The following is a 25,337-nucleotide window of genomic DNA, read 5'->3' as shown; positions in this document are numbered from 1 at the left end:
AGAGAGAGAAAAAAAGAGATTCATTAAAAAACAAACCAACCCAACTTTAGATTTTCAAGTCTGAGATATTGAGAAAATTAATTTTGTCAGATGATGTTTTCGTTTCTGAAAGTTTGATGCCTACAGATTTTCTGAACTATCATCTGTCACAGAAAAATTTTAGGTTCAAGACTAAGATTTTCAGCACATCTTTAGAAGTTGTCTTCTAGCTCAGCCGTAATTTATCCAATGCCATAGTGTGGGAATAATGCACTTAGCTGCTCTATTATCCAACCCACATATTTATTGTGTTTAAAAAGATGCTGCAAAAAACTCAGACGATACCTTGCTGATAAACTTACACCCATGGCATTCATCTAATCTTTTAGTGGTTTAATCAAATGAGGAAATATAAAGAAGTTATTCTGCTTGTTTTTTTTTTTTTTTAATTAGGTAAAACTTAGTTAAGAAATCCCAAGTCATCTTTTTTAAATATACAGATCATGAAGAATTATTCAGGGGGTTACCATAAATTCAAGCACCGAGTCTAGACTCAGTTACTTAATTTCAAATCTTGAGCCCAAACCAAAGCGAATACAGAATGAGTTGGTATTTTCTCTATACTATATGCTTCAGAGAGATTTTTATTCCTAAAGCAATGCTTCTATCTTATCTCTTTCTGTAAATACATGAAATTAAACAGGGAAAAGAATTTCATATTTTCAATTTTCTGGAATCATCTCATTTTCTCAAGTTTCTCAGGATAACTGATAATACTGTAATTGAAAACATGTTTGTGGTTTTTCAATATTTTGCAAACTATTTCAACTGGGTCTAATTATTTGAACTCATTTAGCACAGTTGATGCTTGTTCTATCTATTTTTATATAATGATTAATACCCTTTTTAAAAATAGCTTTATTACAAAAGTAGGGGCTCATTCTTCAAAAATTTAAAAAAAAAAGAGCCCTCATAAATGCATACAATAAACAGTAAAAGTCCCCTGAACTACTCTACGTCCTGTTCCTATCAGAAACAGTCATTACTAAATATGTAGAGTCAGGGCATAACGTAACCTACGTAAGAATATCATTATGGCTGTGGTATGTAGTTATATGGAAAATTATTGACAAGTTTTTTCTCCCTTTGTACAAGTCTGAGATTTTGGATCAGAAAGTATAAAACCTAATTTCAAAGGTTTAATCCCCATAACAACAGTTTAATGAGGACTTTAAAAATCCTATGTCTTTCTGACTTGGTGGATTTTCCTTTCCTGAGGAAAGGAAGAATAAAATCACTTCCTTAATTGAAATTTCATTATTGGTTAATATATGAATAAGTGAAAAATAGTGTACATATGTTTACATACTTTTCAAAGAAGACATTTTAACTGGGCTTAATGGAGTAGTTAAAGGGGTATGTAAATGCATACTTAATAGAGTATACTGGAATTTATCTCACAAGAAAAATAACTGCTCATCAAAAGAGATCAGTGACCCCAGATCTACTTGCTGGAAACAAAAAATAACATGAAGTCATGGTATTAGAAAGGCATTTTTCCTAATACCTCAGATGAATGCAAACAGCAGGAGTAAGAAGTAAGGTTAGCTCCAGGACAACTGCTAAAATTAATTCTTTGCCAACATGCTCTTACTTTGGATTTAAGCCAATTCAATTAAAATTTTAGTAATTTAAGTAGGACTTAGTAAAGATAATCTTTTATCTTTAAAAAACCCTCATTTTAAAATTCTTTAGTTTTAAACTGATAGCATTATGCCTAGAGCATAACAGAGTTTGGGAAATATTTAAAGAGGTCACCATTTGTAAACTCTATTATTTTTCCTGGCAGCAATCAGGAAGAGGTGAGATTGCAATAATCACCAGCATCTATCAGGTTAAGCATGATGAAATATATGGACACCCCTCTGGTGGAAAGGAAGGTGTTAGTAATTTTTGTTATTCAATGTGAATACAATTAAGTCCATTAATCTCTCCCTTTATATTTATTTACATTCATTGTTTACTCTAGCAAGTGTTTATTGAGCACCTACCATGTACCAGGTGCTGTTCAAAGCACCGAAAAATACACTAGTAACTGAGATAGACAAAATCACAATCCTTGTGGAGCTTATACAGTATACTGGGGAAGACTGACAGTATATCTAAGATAATTTCAGTCAGTGACACACACTATAAAAGAAACTAAAGTAGGATAAGAGAATAGATAATTATAGGTAAGAAGGCATTCAAATGTAAGTATTTGGGGAAATTTTAGGCCCTGAAATCCCTTTAACTGACCACTGCAACTAATGAAAATGCCCCTTACTGAAAAGGAACCCACATTTTGTCCTCAATATAATTCTCACTTACTTAACCATCCCTGTTCTCCAAATCACCTTTTACAGATAATTTTTTTCTTTTTCTACCTAAATTTTCCTTCTGCTTGTATGACCATTGTTGTGTTATACCTTATTTCATTAAGAATGTTTCTAAGATCATAATTCTATGATACATGTAGGAAGTTTGAGACCTTTTGGATTTAGTATTTATGAAATAAAAATTGATTGACAGTTTATCAATCTTAAATGATCAATGACATTTACTTACAAAAGACATCATCAAATGACAAGTGAATCAGAAAGAGAAAGATAAATACCATATTCTAACGTATATATATAGAATCTAGAAAAATGGTACTGAAGATTTATTTACAGGGCAACAATGGAGAAACAGGCAAAGAGAATAGACTTATGGATATGGGGAGAGGGGAGGAGAGGGTGAGATGTAAGGAAAGAGTAACAAGGAAACTTGCACTACGATACGTAAAATAGATAGCCAATAGGAATTTGCTGTATGTCTCAGGAAACTGAAACAGGGCTCTGTGTCAGCCTGGAGGGGTGGGATGGGGGGAGATGGGAGGGAGGCTCAAAAGCGAGGGGATATATATATTTCTATGGCTGATTCATGTTGAGGTTTGACAGAAAACAACAAAAATCTGTAAAGCAATTATGCTTTAATAAAAAATAAATGAGAAACAAAAAAAGAAAAATAACTGAAAAATATCTAACAATAAATAATAGAAATAAAATTAATTCACATGGAAATTATTTGTCCACCTAGAAAAAAGCTACATATGACGAATGTTGGTTCTAGGGTAAGTGTGTCTATGCATGCGTATGTATCTGAGGGTAGCGGGGGGAGGGAAATATACTTAAATTCAAGGAAATATTTAAACTTAAAACAAATCTGCATTTTCAGCAAGAATCACATATAGGGAGGTATTTATATATCTTATATTTTCTAAAGTCCAGAGTTTCAAAAGTCACATTATTGTGAAAAAGAAAGCTATTTGATCTTGCTTTAAAATATTAACTTCTGTACTTCTATATAATAATGACTTTTAAAAACAGTGTTAAGATAGATTCTTTCATGGAAACCTTTCAAAAAATATTTCAAAATTTAGAAAAATAGAGTATGAAGGTATAATAAATTACATTTTTAAAAAAGTTTCAAAGCTGTGTATTAACACATAGTAACTTGAACTTTTATTAGCTAAATAAGATACAGGAGTATAAAAAAAAAAAAAAAAAGTCCTCTAGGCACAGCATACTGGTTAAAAGCAAAATTTGTAGCCAGACAGCTTACCTTCATATCCCAGCCCCATCACAGTTTAGCAGCATTCATCAGCTGTAAAATCTTGGGCAATGTACTTAATACCTGTTTCCTCATCTCTAAAATAAAGATTATAATACCTACCTCTCAAGGTTGTTTTTAGGATTGCATGAGCATATAGAAAAATACCTGGCACTAGGCACCCCATCAAAGTTGACAACTTTCAACCAAAATTTTTCCTCTAGAAATAAAGTTACTCACTTTTAGGAAAACCTGCAGATCTTGAGTCTGAGTGTGCTGTAGAATGTCTTGTTGAAGATGTTTGAATATAGCTATACAGATATACACTTGATAATCTGGACCAAGGAAAACACAGGTAGCAATGTAATGGCAGATTTCTATCCAATCTAAATAATTCCAAAAACACTGAGTTATCCATTGCATACAAATCTAGGAAAAAAAAATAAAAGGTCATTAGAAAGCTGATATAGCCATTTTGACTTTTTAAAAGCAGTACTCAATAAATAACTCACATAAAACCATTCAATCAAAATAGACAGTCTGACTACAAGAAGCCTAATAAGGATATAAGGATGCCTCACCTACTTGCCTAATGTGTGAGAAAACTCTAATGGCCTCCCAAGGCCATTACTCAAGTCCCAACTCAGGACTTAGGGGTTAACTGATGGTGTTCATACTGTTCCTATGCTATTGCTAAATGCCTTCTTGATTCATATTGTCCTTCTCTTACCTATAACACCAGTCTGCTCTCTTCAGATAACAAATGCTGAGACTATTTTAATTCAGAAATGGGAGCATCTTCTATCCTACCTAGAATCACAGATGTATAATTATGCAGATGACAGATTGCTAAATGTTACATTAATGCAAATGGACTCTTGCTGAATAATAAAACAATTTAAATCAACCAGAATTATATAACATAGAAACTGAGAGCTAATGTACAGAACTCAAAAATGAGACTTTTTACAAAAATCATTTACTTTCTGAAAAACATTTTTCAGATTATAAAAGCAATACATGCCTACTAAAAAATAATAATACAGTGATTAACATTGGTAATGTTTTGGTACAGCAATGTTATGGGTGGAATTGTGTCTCTCCCCCCAAAATAAGTCAAAGTCCTAACTCCCAGGACCTATGAATGTGACATTATTTGAAAACAGTGTCTTTACAGAGGTAATCAAGTGAAAATGAGGTTAGGCTGAGCCTTATTCCAACATGACTTATATCAAATAAACTGAAAATGTGAACACACAGTGGGAAGGCCCTGAAAAGACACACGTGGAGACTGTCTCGTGAAGACAGAAGATTGGAGTGATGTATCTATAAGCTGAGACATACCAATGGCTACCAGAAAAGAGGAAAGAGGCAACAAACAGTTCTTTCTCAGTGCTGTCTAAGTGAACACAGCCCTGCCAACACTTTTATCCTCTCAAACTGTGAGATGATAAATTGCTGTTGTTTTAAGCTACTGAGTTCGTGGTACTTTGATATGACATTCCTAGGAAACTGAGACAATTACTTTCAAATATTTTAATTTTCATTTATGACTTAAAAATTACCACTGAGGAGAATTTTCTTTTATTTAACCTCTCTTCACTATAGTTTTGATTTTTAGGGGTGAGGAAGAAGGAATGGGAACAGATATAAAGATAAAGCATATCTCAATCTGTCATACAAAGATAAATAAAGACACACACAAATTTTTCTTTTTTGTTCTATTGTGTTGACCTTTAAAAAAATACATTCTCCAGTAGTTTCTAAACTTTGCTTTTATATCCCTGACTCAATTTGGGAGGAATGTTGATTCTGCTTTTAACTGCCTTTAACATGGGTATTAGTTTGATAAGATTGTCGTAACAAGGTAACACACTGGGTGACTTAACAGAAATTGATCTCATAATTCTGGAAAAGTCCAGGATCAAGGTACTGGCAGGGTTGGTTTCTTCTGAGGCCTCTCTTCTTGGCTTGTAAATGGCCATCTTCTCCCTACATTTTCACATTTCATTTCACAGAGGTCTTCCTTCTGTACATGTCTGGTATCCAAATTACTTCCTGTAAGGTAATGGTAATATTGGATTCAGACCCACCCTAATGACCTCTGTGCTGTGCTTAGTCACTCAGTAGTGTCTGACTCTGTAACCCCATGGATCTGTAACCCCCATAGCCTGCCAGGATCCTCCGTCCATGGGGATTCTCCAGGCAAAAATACTGGAGTGGGTTGCCATGCCCTTGTTCAGGGGATCTTCCTAACCCAGGGACTGAACCAGGCCTCCCTCAATCTTTACTGTCTGAGCCACCAGGGAAGCCCATTTTAATGACCTCATAATTAAGTTTAATGACCTCATTGTAACTTAATAACCCCTTTAAAGCTTCCCAGGTGGCATTAGTGGTAAAGAACCCACCTGCCAATGCAGGAGACATAAGAGACATGGGTTCAATCCCTGGGTTGGGAAGATCCATTGGAGAAGGGCATGGCAACCCACTCCAGTATTTTTGCCTGGAGAATCCCATGGATAGAAGTGCCTGGCAGTCTACAGCTCTTGGGATCACAAAGAGTTGGACACGACTGAAGTGACTTAGCACACACACACTGCTTTAAAGACTCTATATCCAAATATAGCCTCATTCTGAGATACTGAGGCTTAGAATTTCAACATATGATTTTTTTTTTTTTTTGCAGGGAGGATACTATGCTTTTTTCAGTAGTCATGTACAAGTGTGAGAGTTGGACCATAAGGAAAGCCAAGTGCCTCAGAACTGATGCTTTTGAATTGTGGTTTGGAGAAGACACTTGCAAGTCCCTTGGACTACAAGGAGATCTAACCTGTCAGGAAATCAATCCTGAATATTCACTGGAAGGATTGATGCTGAAGCAGAAGCTCCAATACTTTGGCCACCTGATGCAAAAAGCTGATTCACTGGAAAAGACCCTGATGCTGAGAAAGTTTGAAGGCAAAAGGAGAAAGGGCAACAGAGGATGAGATGGTTATGGACAGACCGTGGGAGACAGTGGAGGACAGAGGAGCCTGGCATGTTGCAGTCCATGGGGTCATGAAGAGTCAGACATGGCTTAGTGACTGAACAACAAATCGGCCCATATCAGATGATATTACATTTTTGTTTTCCATACATCATTACTCAAGTCAACCATTAACATTTTAATTTTAGCTATTATAGGCATATCTTTTTCCCCCTCATCTTCTGGTCATATTTCTTATTATTGATAATGCCAACTACATATAACCAAGTATTTTTTTAACTGTAATTCTGTTCTCAGGATCAGATTTTTCTTTACAAATATGTTCCCTTCTATTATGTTCCAAAATATTTTTATAGAGCCATAGGTTAACTCAATATTGAATTTGAATATACACATGAACATTCAGTATTTGTCAATGGACAGGATATATTTAATTTATTTTGGTCCTAACTTTAAATTTCATTTGGCAGCAATAGGATTCTTCTAGATCTTGACCTGGAGGGCAGGTTGTCATGCAAAGTTAATTACCAAACTTCCACTGCCCAATCAAGTATCTACAGCTCTGCTGCATTGGGGAGGAAGCAATTCTTGTTCCTACTTGACTAGATGGGTTGAAGCAGTCAGTGGCTCTTAATTCCCTAATGCACTACTGCCAGGGTTCTGACCATGCTTTGTCACAGCTATAAATACTAGTCAAGCAAGGGCCATGCTTTGTTAATGAAAATGAAAGATTCTAGATGAATGAATAAATAGAAACAATTGAAGAATGAAAATTAATGCAAATGATCTGGGCAGCCAGAGAAATCAGTTCCCATTCAGCTGTCAGCTTCATGGGTGACTAGCAAGTGGATAATGATGAAGGGATCACAGTTCCCATCTTCTTTTTAGTTGGTCTGACTATTCTACAGGTTGAAAGGTGTGAAACTGTTGACCACTGACTCATTTTGACCTTTAAACCTACCACTTTTATGATTCAAACAAAGACATCTGAAGTCAAAATATTTACTTATTCCTAAAGCTTTATCCGTACTGGTTAAAAGAAAGTTGTCCTCAGATCTGTAATTACTTATTTATTATACATGGTTTCTAAAGCAACTGCAATTTTCTGGGATTTACACAACATTCAAGCACTATTTTCTATGTTTTGTTTTGTTTTTTCATTAAATGTAGAATGTGTGTGTGTGCTGAGTCACTTCAGTCACAGCCAACTCTTTGCAACCCTATGGACAATATAACACATCAGGGTCCTCTGTCCATGGAGTTTTTCAGGCAAGAATACTGAAGTGGGTTGCCAAGCTCTCCTCAGGGGGATCTTCCTGACCCAGGGATTGAACAAGCAGCTCTTACATCTCCTGCACTGGTAGGCAGTTTCTTTATGTGCGCCATTTGGAAAGCCCCAGATGGAGAATAATACCAGCATTTTCAACATGTGGGAAATTTAAGAGAGGAAAAATGAATCATTATAATTGAAAGCATTTTGAAAATATATCAAGTGCTATATAAATGTTATTCTATAACAGAGGTACAGATGTTTATCATTCATTTAACAAACACTTATGTACCTAATATACAACAAGCATTATTATAATTCTTAAGTGAATAAAATACATTTAGTCCTTGTCCTCACAGAACTTGCACTTAAAGAGGAGACATACACCTTTTAAATATATGAGCTTCTTCATTTGGCAGAAACTATACCAGCTACTGCTATTACATGAGCAAAATATCCCAGAATTATCCAATTGTGATAGAATTCAGAACACTATATCCCTGGAAGAATGCTAAACTATGAGTTATGTCTTTTAAACCTTAAGCAAATAGCTTCTCTATTTTTATAAGATGAAGTGATCTATATATTAGCTGATAGTCTAGGGCTCTAACAGGACAAAAGAAATAATATGTATCCAAACAGACATGATGAACTCTTTTCTTTAACATTTTTATTATGTAATTATTCCAAATACACATAATAGGAAGAAAGCATTATATATACCAGAGCCATCACAGTTTCAAAATTTGGATTGATTGACATGTCTCTGAAGTCCATTTTCCTCTACAGGTTTCCCTTCTTAAAGCTTTTAAGATAAAACACATCATAACTTGCTATATATTATATCTGTGCTTGCATTAAAACAAACTGAAAATCTGAGTTATCAATGGTATCAATTTTTTGTTTCATTTACTGAACAAGACAAAAATAAGAATCCATAATAATAATACCAGCACTACCATAAGCAACATGAATACTTAAAACAGTAATATTTCTGTTGTTTTCTTTGTCATTTAGACAACATATCACTTGGGATGTACAGTCAAATGCCTATGTTTTAAAGTGCCTTAAAAAAAATTAAGTGCCTTTCAGGGTGTGGAGAAAAAGAAACCCTCCAAAATGTTGGTGGGAATGTAAATTGGTGCAGACACTCTGGAGAACGGTATGGAAGTTCTGTAAAAACTAAAAACAGAGTTACCATATGATCCAGCAATCCTACTCTTGTGCATTTATGTGAGAAAACTCTAATTCAAAAAGACACATGCACCTCAATGGTCACTGCAGCAGTATTTACAATAGCCAAGACATGGAAGCATCCTAAGTGTCTATCTAGAGATGACTGGATAAAGAAGATGTGGTATATATATATACACAATGGAATATCAGTCATAAAAAAAGAATGAAATAATGCTATTTGCAGCACATGGTTGGACCTAGAGATTATCATACTAAGGGAAGTCAGAGAAAGACAACCATCATATGATATCACTTATATGTGGAATCTAAAATAATGATATAAATGAAATTATTTACATAACAGAGAATCAGACATAGAAAACAAACTTTCTCTGGTTACCAGAGAACACAATAAGGGTGTGTGGGAGATAAATTAGGAGTGTGGGATTAGCATATAAACACCACTATATATAAAATAGATAAATAACAAGGACCTACTAGAGAGCACAGGGAACTATATTCAATACCTTGTAATAACCTATAATGCAAAAGATTCCGAAAATAACATATATATGTACATATATATGTATAACTGAATCACTTTGACATACATATGAAATTAATACATTGAAAATTTACTATACTTTAAAAATGGTTAAAAAATCAAAGTGCTTCTTACAAGGTTATACTGTCAAGTAGGTACTGTTAGGTTCATTTAATTATATGTATTTATAGTATGATATGAACTATTTAAATGACTCCAAAGTAAGGTATATTTCCTGACTCTTGAGCTCATTCCTTACTTATCCCTATAAGCAATCACTTAACAAAATATGATACATTCTTTCATTTTTTAATACAAACACATTTGAACTTGTATTTATATTCCCACGTTTTCCCATATAAATAGTAAAATACTAAACATTTTTTTGTTTTTGTTCTCCACCTTTATCTCTCTTAACAAAAGATCCTGACTATCACTCCATGGCAATATACAGAGGTATCTCTTATTCAGTTTTATAACTGCATAGTACTACCCTGTAGAGAAGGCAATGGCACCCCACTCCAATACTCTTGCCTGGAAAATCCCATGGACGGAGGAGCCTGGAAGGCTGTAGTCCATGGGATGGCTGAGGGTCGGACACGACTGAGCGACTTCACTTTCACTTTTCACTTGCATGGCTTGGAGAAGGAAATGGCAACCCACTCCAGGGTTCTTGCCTGGAGAATCCCAGGGATGGGGGAGCCTGGTGGGCTGCCGTCTATGGGGTCGCACAGAGTCGGACACGACTGAAGCGACTTAGCAGCAGCAGCAGCAGGAGCAGTACTACCCTGTAGATAAACCATAACTAACTCAACAAGTCCCTATTTATAGACACGTGTATTATTCCTAGTCTTTTGATAGTTACTGTTGTTGTTTAGCTGTTAAGTCATGGCCAACTCTTTTGCAACTCCATACACTGTAGCCCGCCAAGCTCCTCTGTCCATGGGATTTCCCAGGTAAGAACACTGGAGTGGATTGCCATTTCTTCCTCCAGGGAATCCTCCTGATCCAGGTACTGAACACGTGTCTCCTGCATTGACAGGCGGATTCTTTACCACTGAGCCACCAGGGAAGCCCCAGTCTTTATACTATATGGTCTTATATGCTATAAAACATATCTATACACAGGCATTTTCAAAATTTTTGTCAGTGTATTTCTGGGATAGATTTCTATAAATGAGATGGCTGGATGAAAGGGTAAATGCATGTGTGCTTTTGCTAGAAACTGCAAAATTCCCTCACATAAATCTCAAAAATATACTATTAATAAAATTGCTATTAGCAATTAATGGAATAGATGACAAAGAAAGTAAAATAAACTAATTATGTTTTTATGGTAAACCAATATTCCTTACATTTAATTATATTTGAAACATTTAAATGATTTTTTGAGCCACTAACACATTCACTTTAGGATAAAAAGGGAGGAAAATCCCTTACACAATATGTATCAAAATGTACCATAGCCTTCCTAGAAAAGTTTGCTCCTTATACTTAAGCTTATGACAAACACCACAGGCTTCCCTGATAGCTCAGTTGGTAAAGAACCCACCTGCAATGCAGGAGACCCCAGTTTGATTCCTGGGTTGGGAAGATCCGCTGGAGAAGGGATAGGCTACCCACTTCAGCATTCTTGGGCTTCCCTTGTGGCTCAGCTGGTAAAGAACCCACCTGAGGGAGACTTGGGTTTGATCCCTGGGTTGAGAAGATCCCCTGGAGAAGGGAAAGGCTACCCACTCCAGTATTCTGGCCTGGAGAATTCCATGGACTGTATAGTCCATGGGGTTGCAAAGAGCTGGAAACAACTGAGTGACTTTCACTTTCATGACAAAGGACATTTTATGATGAAACACTGATAAAAACATCATTATTATATCTAAGGTAAATTATTCTCAGTTGTATCTAGATATAAAACAATCTTCAAAAAATGTACTTAATTCTTTAGTAAAAACATTAGTTAGAACAATTACTTAAGAATACCTGATTAAGTCAAAAGAGGTATGCCCTAAATGATTAAGTTTTATGATACAAAGACCCTATTTTTAAAAACTCTTCTGACATTATTTTATTTATTCATCATAGAAAGAATGTTAGTAAAGTAAGATGTGGTTTCAAGTGAAGTCCTTGCTATCAGGGTTATATCAATAAGTCAATTCACTCATTTCACTGATCCTGAATGTTCCTGAATTTCTCCATCTGTCAAATGAAGTTAAAATTTTAAATGAAATAAGATCTGAAAACACACTTTTATACTGTGAAGCACTGATATAAATAAAAAAGTATATTTATTGCACTTCTAGACAAGACACTGTGTCAAGATACTTAAAAGACTTGAAGATATATCAGGCATACATATCTTTAACAAACTTCAACTAGTAAGAAAGAGGTAAACACACAAATAATGATTCCACAAAGCAAAGAGTACTGTGTTACTAGAAGAGTAACACAGAAACTGCATACAATTCAAAGCAGAATCATCTACTTGTAAGTGATCCTAAAAGTTTCCATTTGGACAGATATCAAAGATAAGTATGACAAGTAAAGATGGGGCACAAGGAGGGAGAAGGTACCATTTCAAATAGCAACATCAACAACATAAAGAAAGGGAAAGCTTGGGGACATGCACATACAAGGGGCATTCCCAGTCTTGAACCCTTGCTTTACATTTGTATACTTTGCATTTTCAAAATGCACTGTCACAAAATATGAAACAATAAAATAGTTTTCTTTAATCCTGCTTTCATGGAGGGGGGAAAAGCAGCAATGAGAAAAATCAAGAGATTTTTCTTGAGTGTATTTGGAGGATTATACATGTTAGCTCACTTGCTGACACAATATAGTACAATAATCAATGATATGCAAAATGATGACCCCAAGGAATTACAAAAGTTAAGTCATTAAAGATATGGGGTACTTCTTAGGATAGGAAAATTACTAAAATACAATAAAGTTTTTTCTTTTAAAGAATAAAATTCTACATTTTCATTAGAATATGTGATTTTCTGTTCATTTTAAAAGTATATTTTCATTTTGATTTTCCTTCCCATCTCAAATGCTAATCAACAAATATGTATTTCTAGCTAATTGAGCTTGTATTCTAGTTGAGCTTATTATTTTTAGTCTAGAGATCTGTATATTTTATTTAGCAATCTGCTCACAAATTCTTTCATTAATCAACCAATCCCTTAATGTCTATAAATATGCAACTTTAAAAAGCATGGCTCCTAATTAGATCAGAATGAGTAAACTTTGAAATACAAAATTTGTATATAAATAATTACTTAACTACATACACCAAGTTATTTAAATGTTGTTTTCATATTTCATAATTAGCAATAAAATGGTTAATAATAACAAAGCAATGATACATACTTCTTAAGACACAAAATGATTAGCTCACATAAGGAGCCATAGACAGGCATTTTTACATTAGATAATTTAAGAAATATAACATTACTACTCAGAAATAATGCAGTAGTTTTTTATTAGGTAAATCTACATGTATGTAGCTTCAAATTGATAATAACATATCAAATTGTTAAAGAGAAGCCAAAACGATAAAGAGGTACACCAAATTGATATCGTAGGGCCTTGGGTACTGAAAGTTTTCCCCACAGTTTTTGGTCATCCATTCTTAAATGTTTGGTGTAGATGGTAAAGAATCTGTCTGCAATGCAGGAGACCCGGGTTCAATCCCTGGGTTGGGAAGATCCCCTGTAGAGGGGAAAGGCAACCCACTCCAGTATTCTCATCTGGAAAATCCCATGGACAGAGGAGCCTGGCAGGCTACAGTCCATGGGGTCCAAAGAGTCAGACACAACTGACTGACTGAGTACAGCACATAATCTAGAATGACAAAAGGAACTCTCCTTGGCTTGAATTATTTTATATATATATATATATATATATATATATATATATATATATAAAAATATAAATAGAAAGGATTGTTGAACTTATTGTAACTAATTCCAAGCAGAATTAAACATTTTGTGATTCAAAATTCTCAGAAGAGTTTAGGTAAAAACATAGTAAGAGTGAGAATTGGCTAAGAAAGAATTGGCGTTTCCACTACATGCAATTCCTTTGTTATATTTGAACTTCTTATTAAATTTCAGGAAATTTAAAATTCAACAGGCAGAGTAACCTGATACAAGTAAATGTAATAAGTGATATAAGGTCTCTTCAAAGTAAGTATAAAAGCATATATCATAATGTGAAGAATAATGTGATGTGAACATAATTTTTTTCAAAGTATCTATATTTTAACAGAATAAAAATCTAAATTTCAAATTTAAATGTCCACTTTGACCTGAGAAAAATCTTCTTAAAGTGCACATAAGAGGAACCAATAGGTATAAATAGTAAATTGACTTTTTTAGGAGAGCATTAGGAAGTAAATAATAGGTTTATTTACTCTTACCCCATGTTAAGATGCAATAATAAAGTTCAATAAGCAAAACAGAATAATAAATACAAATATAATAATAAATAAGTAGATAGGTCAAATTATAAAATAAGTAAAAAATTATTACTCAAGAACTGAAGGGATTTGGATAGTGGAGGTTACTTTTAAAGGATATTTACAAGTCAATAGGAAGTCCACTAAGACAGATGGGCAATGAATAAAAAGATACAACTAGTTAACAAAACTGTGGAATTATAATCAACCTTATTAATGTTCAAAAAAGCCTCAAACCCTGCAAATTTTAAAAATTTAGCAATTAGTTTTGAAAAACCCAAGTACCCAGTCCTGGAGAACAGACACTCTCTTCATTTCTATTAGAAGAATACAAAATCAAAGCAACTTGGTATGCATCAAGAACCTTAAAAGTGTTCGTATCTTTTGATTAAGTATCTACCTTCTGGACTCTGACCTAGAGATTCAATTCTAAAAACAGAAGAAAGATTTAAGTTTTAAAATATTAAATTTTAGCCTGATAACATAGTAAAGAAGCAATCCACACTCTACCACTGAAAGACTGACTAAGCACAGGAGGGAGACATCTTTGGCTACTGCAAATAACCACATGCCCAATACCAGGCCCTCAAGACATCATTAAACCTTCCCAGACTCCAAAAGAGAGCTTACTGTTAGATAAGATACAATATCTCACATACCAGATACTCAGTGGTGATAAGAATTCTTGCCCTCAGTTAGTCTACCTAATCCTTGCAGAAGCCTTATGAAGGAGATACTATCATTTGCAGAATGAGATACTATCATCCTATTTGCAGTAGGAGATACTATCCTTGCAGAAGCCTTATGAAGGAGATACTCCATTAAAAAGTCTACATGTCATAGATTTCCAGAATGTCTATGTCTTGAATAGCTGAAACAGAACTCAAAATCTGTGAATGCCAGAGATCTAATGTAATGGTAATGTGCAAGACCTAGGGGAAGCCAGCTTAAAGATTTAAACACATATAGAACCTGATAGGCTGCAGTCTGTGGGGTCGCTAAGAGTCAGACACGACTAAGTGACTTCCCTTTCACTTTTCACTTTCATGTATTGGAGAAGGAAATGGCAACCCTCTCCAGTGTTCTTGCCTGGAGAATCCCAGGGACGGGGGAGCCTGGTGGGCTTCCGTCTATGGGGTCATACAGAGTCGGACACAACTGAAGTGACTGAGCAGCAGCAGTAGCAGCAGACATATAACTATTTACAAAATGATTGATTAATTTTAATGTGTTTCCTGTATTTGATGAGAATATAATTTTCTTTGCAAAGACACTGAGCTCTGGGAGTTGAAGAAATACTATTTTCCATGAATTACCTGTGATGGTGCAAAACCAGACATGTGAAAAGCTGAAAATACAAGTGGCACCTCCGCTTTCAGTAGCATTTCAATATAGTGAGTGCTGCAAAAATACACTGGATGAATGCCAGATTCTATAGTGTCAATAGGTAGGTACCTCTGCATGAAAGAGAAAAATCGAGAATTAATGAATTTAAAAACAAACTTATTTAAATCCTATGCTTTAAATTAGTACTTCAAAATTAACATGGTGGCATAACAACCTACCGCAAATTTTATGTGAATTAAAAAGTTAGAACGTTAAACACCAAAGAAAGATTAAACCTCAATAAAGGCAGTATGATACTTTCCTTCGGAGATAATGAATACAATTAACACTTTGTAATTTTGACAAATTCAATCTCTATGGAATAATGGAGATGGGTATTACATGAAAGAATAAATATATAAATAAGTACATTAGTAATAAGTGCTTTACATTTTAATTCTAAGCATATTTCAATATTTTTATATTATCCTTGACTTTAGTTAATGACTCTAAAATATCAAAAGAGTTTATATAGTTTGTCAGCTCTTAAGATATTTGCCTAATCGGCTTTTTCTAAGCTAATGTTAAATAACCCAAATCTAAACCTGAGTTACTAATAATTGAACTGAGAAATCCATAAGAAATTCATCTCTAAAATTGTGGTGCATCCTCATTAATGAATTCAGGCTATCTATCTATCTATCTATAATTTATTTCATATATTTTGTATTTATTTATATTTCTATGTATATATATCATATATGTATAGATACATATATACATATACTTAAAAATGCATTTTTCAGCAATTTCTTCATAAAGTAGGTTATTTCAATTTAGTTCTTGAGTACAATTTATCATCATGAATGCTGTATGCTTTAATGTTACTGTAAACTCAACATCTAGTAAACTCAACATCTAACCACAATACATTTTTTAAACAAAGAACAAACTTGAAGATGTAATTTTGAGTTAAGAAAAATTATTAGACTAGCAATTATATCCTATAGACTGATAAAAAATTGGATACTCAAATTGGATCTGCTATCATAATAAAACATGAAAACTATTGATAGATCACTGATTTCAGAAATTTTCATATATAACTCAAATTTAAATTTACCTTTTTATCTTTATTGGGCAGCTCAAACTTTTTTAATAAAGGAAAGTTAATACTTGAAAATCAAAACAAATCAAACACACATATAACAATTACATGAGTTAAAATGAGAATTTTTTCAAATTTCATTGCTAAACTGTTTTTAAGAATTTATGTTTGAGTTATATAAGAAATTCAGTGATTTACCAGTAGTTTTCATGTTTTATCATTCAATGTGATAAATAATGATTTACCATTTCATATTGGAGAAATATGTATTTGTGGAAACATAGAGCTATAAATTTATGTTTTATAATAGGTTCTTAGGGATTTATCTCACAGCACACACAAAAATTAATATTACATATTGATGACTGAAGATATATGCATTATATTAAATGAACATCTTGTAGTCAACTTCAGATGGATGTTCAGACAAAGAAAATTAGTTTTTTATTAAATAGCTAAGAATAAATATATGAACTGAATGAGAATTAGCATCCTTTGATTTATCTTCTTTTGTTGAGTACACAATGTGTTTTCACTGATTACTAGTTGCAGAGTAGAATTAATGAGTCTAATAAATACACATAAGAGCAAAAAAATCAACTCATACATATACAATACTTTAATTTTCAATGCAAATTAGATAACAATTTTCTGAATATACATATAATAAGAGTGTAAAAATAATATATTTTAGAAATATTCTTACACTGGTCTCTAAGTTGCTTAATACAAAATATTTAGGTTTGTATAGACATGGGGACAATAGATTAATTAATTATCTCAAAGAAAAAAACATTATTATGTAATGGATTCCCAAAGATAAGGCAAGAATTCTTCTACTCTTATGAATTATACTCTGTTGGAAGAAATTATGCCACAAATTTTGGTAACCAACAAAACTCCTAGCACCAAGACTTACACAGAATAGCTACTCAACAAACTGACTGAAAGACAATAAGATACTAATGATTATACCCTGTAATTACAGTAAACTCTCTTATAACAACAGAAGTTTTGTTAACTGGTCTATTATCATTTCATAATTCTCAGTTCAGTTTAGTTCAGTTCAGTCGCTCAGTCGTGTCCGACTCTTTGCCACCCCATGAATCGCAGCACGTCAGGCCTCCCTGTCCATCACCATCTCCCGGAGTTCACTCAGACTCATGTCCATCGAGTTGGTGATGCCATCCAGCCATCTCATCCTCTGTCGTCCCCTTGTCCTCCTGCCCCCAATCCCTCCCAGCATCAAAGGCTTTTCCAATGAGTCGACTCTTCGCATGAGGTGGCCAAAGTACTGCAGTTTCAGCTGTAGCATCATTCCTTCCAAAGAACACCCAGGGCTGATCTCCTTTAGAATGGACTGGTTGGATCTCCTTGCAGTCTAAGGAACTCTCAACAGTCTTCTCCAACACCACAGTTCAAAAGCATCAGTTCTTCGGTGCTCAGCTTTCGTCACAGTCCAACTCTTGCATACATACATGACCACTGGAAAAACCATAGCCTTGACTAGATGGACGTTTGTTGGCAAAGTAATGTCTCTGCTTTTCAATATGCTATCTAGGTTGGTCATAACTTTCCTTCCAAGGAGTAAGCGTCTTTTAATTTCATGGCTGCAGTCACCATCTGCAGTGATTTTGGAGCCCAGAAAGATAAAGTCTGCCACTGTTTCCACTGTTTCCCCATCTATTTCCCACGAAGTGATGAGACCAGATGCCATGATCTTATTTTTCTGAATGTTGAGCTTTAAGCCAACTTTTTCACTCTCCTCTTTCACTTTCATCAAGAGGCTTTTTAGTTCCTCTTCACTTTCTGCCATAAGGGTAGTGTCATCTGCATATCTGAGGTGATTGATATTTCTCCCGGCAACTTGATTCCAGCTTGTGCTTCTTCCAGCCCAGCATTTCTCATGATGTACTCTGCATAGAAGTTAAATAAGCAGGGTGACAATATACAGCAGACAATATACAGGGTGACAATGTACAGTATGATGTACTCCTTTTCCTATTTGGAACCAGTCTGTTTTTCCATGTCCAGTTCTAACTGTTGTTTCCTGACCTGCATACAGGTTTCTCAAGAGGCAGGTCAGGTGGTCCGGTATTCCTATCTCTTGCAGAATTTTCCACAGTTTACTGTGATCCACATAGTCAAAACCTTTGGCATAGTCAATAAAGCAGAAATAGAGGTTTTTCTGGAACTCTCTTGCTTTTTCGATAATTCAGCCGATGTTGGCAATTTGATCTCTGGTTCCTCTGACTTTTCTAAAACCAGCTTGAACATCTGGAAGTTCACAGTTCACATATTGCTGAAGCCTGGCTTGGAGAATTTTGAGCATTATTTTACTAGTGTGTGAGATAAGTTTAACTGTATGGTAGTTTGAGCATTCTTTGGCATTGCCTTTCTTTGAAATTGCAATGAAAACTGACTTTTTCCAGTCCTGTGGCCACTGCTGAGTTTTCCAAATTTGCTGGCATATTGAGTGCAGCACTTTCACAGCATCATCTTTCAGGATTTGGAATAGCTCAAGTGGAATTCCATCACCTCCACTAGCTTCGTTTGTAGTGATGCTTTCTAAGGCCCACTTGACTTCACATTCCAGGATGTCTGGCTCTAGGTCAGTGATCACACCATCATGATTATCTGGGTCGTGAAGATCTTTTTGTATAGTTCTGTGTATCCTTGCCATCTCTTCTTAATATCTTCTGCTTCTGTTAGGTCCATATCATTTCTGTCCTTTATCGAGCCTATCTTTGCATGAAATGTTCCCTTGGTATCTCTAATTTTCTGGAAGAGATCTTGAGTCTTTCCCATTCTGTTGTTTTCCTCTGTTTCTTTGCATTGATTGCTGAGGAAGGCTTTCTTATCTCTTCTTGCTATTCTTTGGAACTCTGCATTCAGATGCTTATATCTTTCCTTTTCTCCTTTGCTTTTTGCTTCTCTTCTTTTCACAGTTATTTGTAAGGCCTCCCCAGACAGCCATTTTGCTTTTTTGCATTTCTTTTCCATGGGGATGGTCTTGATCCCTGTCTCCTGTATAAAACTCTAATTTGCAGCTAATGATATTCATAAACCAGATCAATGACCGCTCTGAGCGACATGAATATAACAGAGAATCTTATGAATCATCAAATTATAAATTATATTTGTTATACTTCTAGTGTTCTGATATATTTTGGTTAGTCACAACTCTTGGAAAGTATGGTAACTCAGTAAAAGGTAACTCTAAAGAAAATTCGGAACATAGAATTAAGCAGAACACATACAGGATCACATCATTTAACAGATCACCTAAGTAACATATAAACTAGCCTGATATCATGGAAAAAGTTATCAGTAAAACTTTTGGTTTGGGGTACACTAAAACTGGCATGATACGAATCCATATGTTCATGTTATGCTGTTTCTTAGAGTATTTGGCTTTAATGATTAAAAATGAAAGATATGTGCTTAAAGAAAAACACAGTATGCAGTCTTAGTTTTTTTTCTTTCACTACAGGCGGTTTTGATGACTCATTTTATTCCTAACACTAAGGAAAACTTATGGATATTAAATAGAAAGACGCTAGTAGAAAGACAAACTTTCCAAACCCATCCAAACTGATCCAATTCAATCCAGTCCAATCCTGTCCTCCACGCTAGTGATCTGTAGGCAGAGAACAGGCTGTATTTTATTGGCATTGCTGCAGTTACTCTGTGAAGCATGTGCATCATGCACACCATGCAGAGTCCTGAAGAGAAAACTCGGAGATACCTTTTTGATTCAATTAATTCTAAAAAACAATATTTCTCCTCTCAGAAAAAAAAGAACCACACATAGGAAAAAGGAATCTTCTAAGATTCGAAGTCACATATATGAAGGGGAAAGGACTTTACCGCTTATCCTCTTCCCAGTAAGTGATTGGTTACATGACTTACTACTGTTAATCCCTTGCAAATAGGTTACAAGTGTGCCATGACATGCTGATAATTATAACATTTAAATCTAAATGAACATTTCAATGCTATTAGAATTTTTAACTTTAAACCTCCTGTGTTGGATTATTATTAATTTATTTTATGAAAAGGATGATACAGATATTCACACATTTAACTATATAAAATAATTAAATGAGTATAAAGTGACTATCCTATTCCATGACACTTCCTTGTAGAACTACACTAGTTAATCAGAATGCAACTTTATCCTGATTTATCATCAAGGAAGTTTTGTTTCTAAGTGAATTAAAATACTTCAGTTTTTATTTCAATTTAATTTGTTATCCTTTCTCATCTTTCAACTAACAGAGACGGCATACATGATTGTTATTTTTACTATAATTATTATTTGAGATTAGGTATTCCTCCATGGAAATAACTGATTTCTTGATCTTTCTTAATCTATATTTATTAACAGCTTTGATGTTAACAATTAGTCAAACTGATTCTTGATGAAATTCCATAAAGAATGATTATTTAATCACTCATGAAGAATTTTCTTAAAGACAAAATTGGAAGATAATTTAACTATATCAGTACATTAATGGGTTCTTCTTGTCTAAATGGCTTAAGGACACATTTTTTTCAAATGATTTTTATCTCACAGTAATAGAGTTTATAAATTTTTGAAAACTTTAATATTTCATTATTTACTATATTGTTTCTCCTAAGCCAAATTTTAAAATCTTTTTGATGCAATTTGTTTATAAGACTTTTAAGAATGTAGGGGAGCTCTCTTAAATACATTTTCTAAGGTAATGAAAGCCTACTGTCTTTTACATTTGTTGCTATTGTTCAGTCACTCAGTCCTGCCTTATTCTTTGCAACCCCATGGACTGCAAAGAGTTGGACACAACTCTTTGTGACCTACTGCACATGCACACACATGGACTGCAGCACACCAGGCTTTCCTGTCCATCACCAACTCCCAGAGCGTGCTCAAATTCATGTCCATTGAGTCAGTGATGCCATCTAACCATCTCATCCTCTCCTGTCCCCTTCTCCTCTTGCCCTCAGTCTTTCCCAGTATGAGGGCCTTTTCCAATCAGTCAGCTCATCAGGTGGCCTAAGTATTGAGGCTTCAGCATCAGTCCTTCCAATGAATATTCAGGGTTGATTTCCTTCAGGACTGATTTGATCTTCTTTCAGTCCAAGGGACTCTCAAAAGTCCTCTAGCACCAGTTCAAAAACATCAATTTTCAGCACTCAGCCTTCTTTATGGGTCGACCCTCACATTCGTACATGACTACTGGAAAAACCAGTTTTGACTAGGCAGACCTTTGTTGGCAAAATGATGTCTCTGCTTTATAATATGCTGTATAGGTTGATTATAGCTTTTTTTCCAAGGAGCAAGCGTCTTTTAATTTCATGGCTGCAGTCACCATCTGCAGTGATTTTCGAGCACAAGGAAATAAAGTCTGTCACTATTTCCACATTTTACCCATATATTTGCTATGAAATGATGGGACTGGATGCCATGATCTTAGTTTTTTGAATGCTGAGTTTTAAGCCAGCTTTTTCACTCTCCTCTTTCACTTTCATCTAGAGGCTCTTTAGTTCCTCTTTGCTTTCTGCAATTAGTGTGGTATACCTGAGGTTATTGATATTTCTCCCAGCAATCTTGATTCCAGCTTGTGCTTCATTCAGCCCGGAATTTCGCATGATGTACTCTGCATATAGGTTAAATAAGCAGGGTGACAATATACAGCCTTGACATATCCCTTTTCCAATTTTGAACCAGTTCATTATTCCACTGCTTTTTGACTTGCATACAGGTTTCTCGAGACAGGTAAAGTGGTCTGGTATTCCCATCTCTTTAAGAATTTTCCACAGTTTGTTGTGATTCACAAAGTCAAAGGCTTTAGCGTCATCAATGAAGCAGAGGAGATGTTTTTCTGGAATTCCCTTATTTTTTCTATAATCCAACGGATGTTGACAATTTGATCTCTGGTTCCTCTGCCTTTTCTAAATCCAGCTTTACATCTGCAATTTATCAGTTCACATATTGATGAAGCCTAGCTTGAAGGATTTTGAGCATTACCCTGCTAGCATGTGAAATGAGCATAACTGTACGGCAGTTTGAGCATTCTTTGGCATTGCCCTCCTTTGGGACTGGAATGAAAACTGACCTTTTCCAGTCCTGTGGCCATTGCTGATTTTTTTAAATTTGCCGGCATATTGAATGCAGCACTTTAACAGCATCATCTTTTAGGGTTTAAAATAGCTCAGATGGAATTCCATCACCTCTACTAGCTTTGTATGCAGTAATGCTTCTAAAGGCTCACTTGACTTCACACTCCAAATGTCTGGCTCTAGGTGAGTGATCACACCATGTTTATCCAGGTCAATAAGATCTTTTTTGTACAGTTCTTCTGTGTATTCTTGCCACCTCTTAATATCTTCTGCTTCTGTTAGGTCCACACCATTTGTGCCATTTACTGGGCTCATCTTGGCATGAAATGTTCCCTTGGTATCTCTCATTTTCTTAACGAGATCTCTAGTCTTTCCCATTCTATTGTTTCCTCTATTTCTTTGCACTGATCGCTGAGGAAGGCTTTCTTATCTCTCCTTGCTATTCTTTGGAACTCTGCATTCAGATGGGTATATCTTTCCTTTTCTCCTTCGCCTTTTACTTCTTTTCTTAGTGATTTTTAAGGCTTCTTCAGATAACCATTTTGCCTTATTGCATTTCTTTTTCTTGGGGATGGTTTGGCCACCATTTCCTGTACAATATTATGAATCTCTGTCCATAGTTCTTCAGGCACTCTATTAGATGTAATCCCTTGAATCTATTTGTCACTTCAACTGTATAATCATAAGGGACTTGAATGACCTAGTAGTTTTCCCTACTTTCTTCAATTAAAGTATGAATTTTACACATATCTATCTAAATATTAATTCATACATTCAGCATATTTACTGAATAATTATGGTGGGGCATGTCAGTGGACAAAACCTTGCCCCAGAGAGATTACATTTAAGTGTGTAAGTAATAAATAAATACATAAATTAAGGAGCATATTTGGAATCAATATAGACCATGGAACAAAAGGAAAAGAAAAAAATAGAACAAGGGAATGGGGTTCAGGGCAAACAGGCTGAAGCTTTTTGAGGTTAATTACATTAACATGGTATTGTGCTAAAGATGGTGGAAAAGTCTGTGCTATTAATGGCTAAAGCTAGTGTCTTTAACATGTCTTTTGGCAAATGCAGATTTGCATATTTTGTCAACCTGCATAGAAAGTGTCAGTGTAATGCTTAGAACCAATGGAACAAATATAGTAGAAAAGGGCCACTTTTAAAGTAATATATTAAGTCTTCTACCGTATGCACTAACAAGTAAAGTGACACAGCAAAAAAAAAAAAAAAATCCAAAAGATTAAATGAAAAGTTTAAATAAAAAAACATTTAAACTATGGAGTGGTGATTATACAGACATTAGTAACTGCACTTAGCTAAGAGTTCTAGACAGAATCCTGGAAGAGCAATGTTAGCAGAATGTTATTTGCTTTACAAAGACAGGAAAACAAACTACTGGTAATAAAATATTCAACTTGGTATATCTATAGTTGAAAAGAAAAAAATGATACTAAAGAAGGCATTACATGAGTCTTCACTGACGATATAGCTGCACTAACAGAAAAGTATAAAGCTTTACATTGAGTTCATTCTAAAACCCTTGAGTAATGTCACTCCATTCCATTATCAAATGATGCTATCAAAATGGTTAATCTAATAAACTCAAAGCAATTAGAGTACTGCCTGATTTCAGTTTTAGGGGAAGAAATGCTATTAGACAACATCACTCGTGTTAAAAGTAAAATAATGTGTCAGAAAAAAGGTTTAAAGAGTCAAAGCAGAAATGCAACTTTATAAAATTATAGTTAACAGCAGTTCACTGGTGATGTCTGGCAGGGTCTCAATCTGAACACTAAAGTAGAATACTTAAAACTAGCGGCATGTCGGTATCTTTTCAAAATACTTGACATGAAAGTGTGTGATGGACTTAAAAATTTTTCTCTCATTTACAAATGTAAGGTAAAAACTCTTTTGATAAGCATTCTTATCAAATTCTTATCAAAGCAGATATTCTAAATCTTCATGTACAACTTAAAGAATTGTCCAAATTCTGGTTAACAGAAGGAAAATTGTTCCACTGATTGAAGAAAAGCTAGTACATACTCTTTTGTCTTTGGTTCCTCCTTTTATGTGAGCAAATTTCTAGATACAGTTAAGTACAAGCAGGAGAATGTCTTATTCAGGAATTGCATATAGCTATTTCAGACATAAATTATAAAATTTTAACATTTAATGTATTCCTTGGTGCTTTGTGTTTATTTTCTTTATCACAAATACTTATTTTAAGAACATGTAATAAATGCTTTCATTTAACTTGACATAGATACTCTCTAGTCCCCTTAACAACTTATTCTTGGGTACTGTGTGACTCCACTGTCCAAGTTCAGTCTGTCATGAAAAGCACTAGCATGGCTTATAATGGACACTTTCCCCAAGTTGGAGGTCTTAAATGCAGTAAGTAAGTAAAACAAAATGCAGAATCATGAATAAATTAGGGATATACTTACCTCTAAACTAAACTTGGATCCCAGAGAACTAGTAAAATCTTTAAATAAAAAAATACACTATAATATCTTAATCAAAACTCATCATAGATTGCCAAAATGTATATAAAATTAGTATGCTTTTCCTCTATACAATATGGATACAATTTCAACTAACATATTATTTTCTTATACTATAATTTAACCAGAGATTATAAAAAAGCAACAATAAAAATATTCATTCAAAGGTTTTCTATTTATATATGGAATTTTCCAATTAAATGACAAGTTTAAAATTTAATAATGCACCTATTATTAT

The 25,337-nt window shown here is 34.4% G+C and overlaps 1 protein-coding gene across 7 annotated transcripts in view; it reads right to left on the bottom strand.

Annotated features, from left to right (window-relative positions):
* The window catches only part of TBC1D32 (TBC1 domain family member 32), a 207,197-nt gene that overhangs the window by 6,518 nt on the left and 175,342 nt on the right, over positions 1-25,337 (bottom strand). For 6 of the 7 annotated variants that reach the window (XM_086316349.1, XM_086316351.1, XM_086316350.1 and 3 more), the window contains 2 exons: positions 15,367-15,507; positions 3,853-4,041 (listed from right to left, as the gene is read on the bottom strand). In XM_086316349.1, coding sequence (XP_086172475.1) covers positions 3,853-4,041; positions 15,367-15,507 — 330 coding nt within the window. Of the gene's footprint in view, positions 1-3,852; positions 4,042-5,372; positions 5,671-15,366; positions 15,508-25,337 lie in introns of those variants that run through there. The other variant, XM_086316352.1, reaches the window with a different exon arrangement.

The sequence above is a fragment of the Bos grunniens genome, chromosome 9, assembly GCF_055505025.1.
Source record: "Bos grunniens cultivar Pamir isolate PY7600 chromosome 9, Bosgru_T2T1.0, whole genome shotgun sequence".
NCBI lineage: Eukaryota > Metazoa > Chordata > Mammalia > Artiodactyla > Bovidae > Bos > Bos grunniens.
The sequence above is the reverse complement of the archived record's forward strand: the minus strand, read 5'-3'. Positions and strand labels throughout refer to the sequence as shown.